This window comes from Austrofundulus limnaeus, unplaced genomic scaffold (genome assembly GCF_001266775.1).
Source record: "Austrofundulus limnaeus strain Quisiro unplaced genomic scaffold, Austrofundulus_limnaeus-1.0 Scaffold1308, whole genome shotgun sequence".
NCBI lineage: Eukaryota > Metazoa > Chordata > Actinopteri > Cyprinodontiformes > Rivulidae > Austrofundulus > Austrofundulus limnaeus.
In genome coordinates, this window is record NW_013953710.1 from 12,316 (window position 1) to 17,614 (window position 5,299).

The following is a 5,299-nucleotide window of genomic DNA, read 5'->3' on the forward strand; positions in this document are numbered from 1 at the left end:
GAAGAAGACAACAGGAAGTAGAAGTAGTAGTAGAATCACCGAAGTTGTAAAAGAAAGTAGTAAACTCGCAGACTACAATATCCCAAAAACGCAGCATACATAGCCGCTCCCAAGTATAAGGGGCTTGTCGCTGGAAAGCCTCMATAAGACGCCGACGTCTCCTGATGATGAGCGCTAGTGCCGTGGTAGCAATATGCTWTYTGTTTACATCCATTGCRGCCATGTTTGTAATGACTTATCTCGAGAACAAACATGTTCACTCGTGACTTTAAAAGCATTTCTTACTTAATGGAAACACCACAATTGCAAAACTGTGTTTTTTCATTATTAACAGAATATCGACAAAGTTTTGCGCACATTTGCAATGGAAACGCAGCTACAGACTCTCCGTCTGTTAGCAAAATATCTTCATGAATCACAGGACTAGTTTAATGAGACTCTCAAATTAATCATTTGAGCTACAAATGGTTTAGTTTTATGTTTTACTAATGTTACATTTTTAAACATATAGTTTGATAATTTACTCAACAATATTTTAAAAGTGTGGAAACCTGTTTTGTTTTTCTAGACCCAGAATAACAAGCAGCTTACAYATTTGTTTGTTTTGTCCTCGTGTGTAAAATAAGGGGGTGTATGTTAGGCTTGTGTAACCCACTGAATGAAAACAAGTACATGTTTGTATTACACCCCCCTCCCTCAGATTCTGCCAGCTCATGAAATATGAAAGAGGGCCTGTGTGGGTCCGCTCACGTGTTTGTCTATGTGCGTCCACATCTATCCACACACGGACTCGTCAGCCAGTCTCTCAGATCTTTTACACGAGGACAGACTCCTCCACCCCTGCTGAGACAATTGTGTGAGAGTCAACTGACAGTGAATAATGGGAAGTTAAAGGGCAGGTGAAGCCGAGTTCCACTGGGCTGTTGGTGCACAGTACAAAAATAAAGATACAGAAGAAGTACCTTTTTTTGTCTCCCAGGGTACAACTTGAACTTTTGCACACTTTAAGGTGGAATATTGGACCTCAAGATAACTACTTTTTTAGGGCCCTAAAGGTGTATTTATATTCCTGTGTAGAAAACATACATGCTGCTTATGTACTGAATATTCTAAATATTAAGGTACAGTGTCATGAAGGTGAAAACAAAAAGTCAGAATATTCACTTTAATGTTCTTATTTATTTTGTAATTATTCCTTTTTTTCTCTCTCTCTTACCAAATCTCTATAAAACTAAGTAATTTTGAAACAAAATGTGTAGATGTGTTTTTAATTAGAYAAGCTCTATACATGTGTATGCGTTGGCTCAGTGGTGGGGTTGCTTGTTTTGTAGCAGAATATCAGGTGTTTAAATCTTTTTCAGGAAAGTCTTGAGACAAAATGAGTGAAAGACATGAATGATACCATTCTGACTTAGATGTCGCCTTGATTGTAAGCGGGCTATCGTGGATGTTTGGGAAGCAGGACATTTCTATATAATTGAAACAATTCCTATTGAATCCATTGCATATTTTATTATTTTGTGCTAGTAAACTAAAGTACAGGGCTGTTACCGGACGCTGAAAACTGTGATCAAAAAGGTATAAAGTACACAGATACTAATAAATATCCACACTTTAGTGTTCGGTACAGTGGGATACATTTTTTTCTGGGATTGTAGTTGTCGGTTGGATCTCTGTTGTAATTTTCAAATTGGCTGTACTGTTAATATTTACTTTATTATTTACCGTATTTATTCAAGTATAATACATAAAARAAATCCATAAAATCATACATAAAGTTGGGGGGTAGTATTATACTTGGATAAATATTTTTACTTATGTATTTTAATCGGCTTCGTTCACATAATGCCTGAGTCCGGAAATGAGACTGTTTCGTAAAAAGCAATTGAAGCAAGCTTACCTGTGACACTCCTCCATGCTTCAGAGCGAGATAGTAACAGATCCAGGCAGGGGACATGATGTGAAAAAAAGTGGGGGGAAAGCAGTCCTGCACCTTAGTAATGATAACGAACTAATGACATTAGTGTGTAACCGGGCCGCTCCTCGAACAACAACAAACACTTGTTCTTCTGTAATGGCTGCCGTCTACCGGTGTTCTGAAAAAGTTTGCATCCCTGAAAAAAGTTTCCCCACCAGAGGGGGGCGCTCGCAGGTAGGACGTAATCTGCTTCTGCCCCAGAAGATGGTCCAAATCTCATGTGAAGTCTGACTTTTGTGTTGGCGCGTCCTGGTGGACTATGTGTAAAATGCCAGAGTTCATATGATGCTCAAAATCATAGTTTGCTGATATATATATGTTGTCAAAATACCTTTTAGTACATATGTTGTTAAAATAAAATGAACATTTTACTGCAAGGACTGAAAAATCTTGAAGTCTGTATGAAATTGGAGGTAGTTTGAGGATTCAATTTTTTATGCTTTTTAAGCTCAAAAAAAGGGGGGGGGGTCGTATGATACATGAGACTGTATTGTACCCAAATAAATACGGTAGTATTTGTTAGAGGCGAAATATGCAAAATCCACATTTTAACCGTTAAATACATTTTGTTGTGTAGGAGTGCAGAAAAGTTGAATTTAGTCTCTTCCGGTGCTGCATAGATATCTTTATATTCTGTTTGTGTCATATTGTCTTTCTGTTTCTCTTTTCCCCCTCTGTTCATTAGAAAACAACATTTGTGGAGCGGCCTGAGTCAGAGCAGAGCACATGAGGAGCAGAAACAGGCCGTCATCAACATCCTGACGAGTAACCTTTCTTGTGCACCCCACCACGCGCCCGCCAACTCCAGAAGTGGGCGTCAAGCAGGAAGGAAACAAGTGACCCCCTTCCTCCTGCAGGCATGGTAATACATTCAGTGTTCTCTCACAGGTGCTGGAGGTTTGTGTGTGGGTGTGCTGCAGTGGATTATCCCCTGTGGAAAAATGACTCCTCAAGACTAGAGGGCCGAGAAGTTCAATCTGATAAGTTGTTATACTCATGACAGCAGATAGTGTGCATCTTGGACTGAGAAACAGATGTGTGATAAGAGCTTGTTCAGGGTTGAAAGGGAATGAAAACCTATACATCAAAGGAAAACAGTAGTAGGTTGAAGAGAGGAAAATAGAAAAGATAGGACCTTGGGGAAAAATAACTGTGATGGTAAAAAGGAGAGTGTTGATTATCTGAAAGATGGTTTAGTTACATCTGACTTATCAGGCCAGTTTGTTCTTGTGATTTCATAGATTTCTTCTCTGATAATTTTACTTTAATACTGACAAAGTACTATGTACAAAGTAAGTGTTGACAAAGTGTGTGCGATTATTTCATTTGGACTACAGTTCTTTACTGAAATATTGAGTAAATGTAGAATTTTAAGTTGGTTTTATAATTTCTCATGTTCGTAAAAGCAGCTAAGGCCCGTTTCAGGATGAAGGAGAAGATGCTGGTAAAAAAGAGCCACTGTGTGATGAAGAGAGAACGGTTCAGAGGATCAAAGAGCCGTGGAAGAAGAGAATAACAGGAGGGAGCAGATAAGACCATAAAAACATAAATGATGGACAGAATCATGTGTAAAAGGGATGATGAAAGCAAAAAAAAGAGATGTGCAAAATGGTGAAGTGGGAAGGTGAAGAACTGAGAGAGGTAGAACATGTGCGAAACGGGAGATTGATTAATGGTCCTGGCCTGTGACAGTGGGATCTGCTTCCCCCGGGGGGCGGGAAAGCTGAGCAGAAGATGAATTATTAAAAACCGGAACAAGAAGAGGGAGGAGGAAAATGGGTCCAAAAAGGGAGATAGCACAAAGGCGTTTGTTGGGATGGAAGGAGGAAGGGAGACTTAAGGAGAAAAGAAAAAAATGTATGAGTGCAAGAAAACGAGACGTTGCTGAAGGTGCTAAGGTTGGACGTTGCACAAAGGGGAAACATAGCTGAGCTCATAAATAACCAAGGGTAATGAGACCAGAGCTTGCCCGTGGTGCAAACTCAGTGCTGTGATTAATCCTGACTTAGGGGTTATGCAGCAAATGCTGACCTTGGCAAAGGTGTCAAAATGCAAACAAGACAACAATGTAAACAGATTCTCTTCCCTCCAATTGATATTCCCTTAAGCATTTAATGAATGCTCATGTCCATCTGTGTCTTTCACCTGAATAGGGGCTCATTTTTGAAACCGTTGAGCTCGTTGCAGAGCTGCGTCCTGTACGTAATCTCAAACTGTAAACGTAACAGCGCWGTTCAGAGGTATTATCTTGATTCTGGCATCGAATGGAAATGCATTATTTAATACATTTTTAATGTGAAGTAGTTGTATTTTTTTAATAAAATATTTTAGAAATGTTTTTAAGCTTTTATTTTGTGTAATTCTTTTAGCAACATTAATTGTGTGAATGCTTGATAGGTGAGATTTTCCATTTTTCTTCCATACTTTTTTGGCACGTATCTCGTTCCGCAATTTTTYTGCTGTTTCAAAAATTTTCAACTCCTTCAGGACATTTCAGTTGTGACATTTGGTATTTCAGCAAATTATACTTTTTGAGATATTTAGCCTTTTCAAACATTTTTTACTAATTGAAAATGAAAGGAGCTCCATTCCTTTAAAATGTTTATAAACTTTTAATGCTTTTTACACCTTTTGTTCTGGTTCAGCTTTTTAAAAACATTTTTATGCTAATTTCAGCTTCCCTCAGCTATTTTCTGATCTTTTCAGCTATTCTGATTCTTTAAATTTTTTGTACTTCTATCAACTTCCTGCTGCTAATTGAAGCTTTTTATACCTTTTCCTTTTCAGCTGTTTTCTGCTTTTTAAGATACTTTTTAGCTACTTCAGATAATTTTAGCTGTTTTAAATTGAATTTACCTTTTTGAAATAATTCGAGCTTTTTGCTGCTTAATTCAGCAAACGTGTCCTTTCTGCTTCTTTGTGCTGGATTCAGCTTTTGTGGCCACTTTTTAAACTACCTTTCTGCAAATTTCAGCTTTTTGGCTGTTTAACAACAAATTGCTAAATTTTTGTCCACCTTTTTTTCTGCAAGTATCTTTCAGCATCAAGCATTCACGCTGCTTTGTTGCAGAAAATGCAAATTCTCCAGTTCTGGATAATTTGTTTTTTTTTTTCTTTGGTTTCTGTCCTCATGTAGACGTTTCACTTCTCAGCGGTGTAGAAGTTTGCCAAAACCCAGGCAAACTCAAGTCACCTCCTTTTAGCAGCAAGGTCATAAAGTTTTATGAGCAGCCAATAAACCATTTTGATGCTTTACCAGAAGCAACACACACACACACACACACACACACACACACACACACACACACACACACACACACA

At 38.2% G+C, this 5,299-nt stretch overlaps 1 protein-coding gene across 5 annotated transcripts in view; it reads left to right on the plus strand.

Moving 5' to 3' along the window:
• Positions 1–5,299, plus strand: part of strbp (spermatid perinuclear RNA binding protein) — a 46,048-nt gene that overhangs the window by 12,300 nt on the left and 28,449 nt on the right. For all 5 annotated transcript variants that reach the window (XM_014031733.1, XM_014031734.1, XM_014031731.1 and 2 more), the window contains one exon: positions 2,664–2,840. In XM_014031733.1, coding sequence (XP_013887187.1) covers positions 2,838–2,840 — 3 coding nt within the window. In that variant the 5' untranslated portion in view covers positions 2,664–2,837. The remainder of the gene's footprint in view (positions 1–2,663; positions 2,841–5,299) is intronic.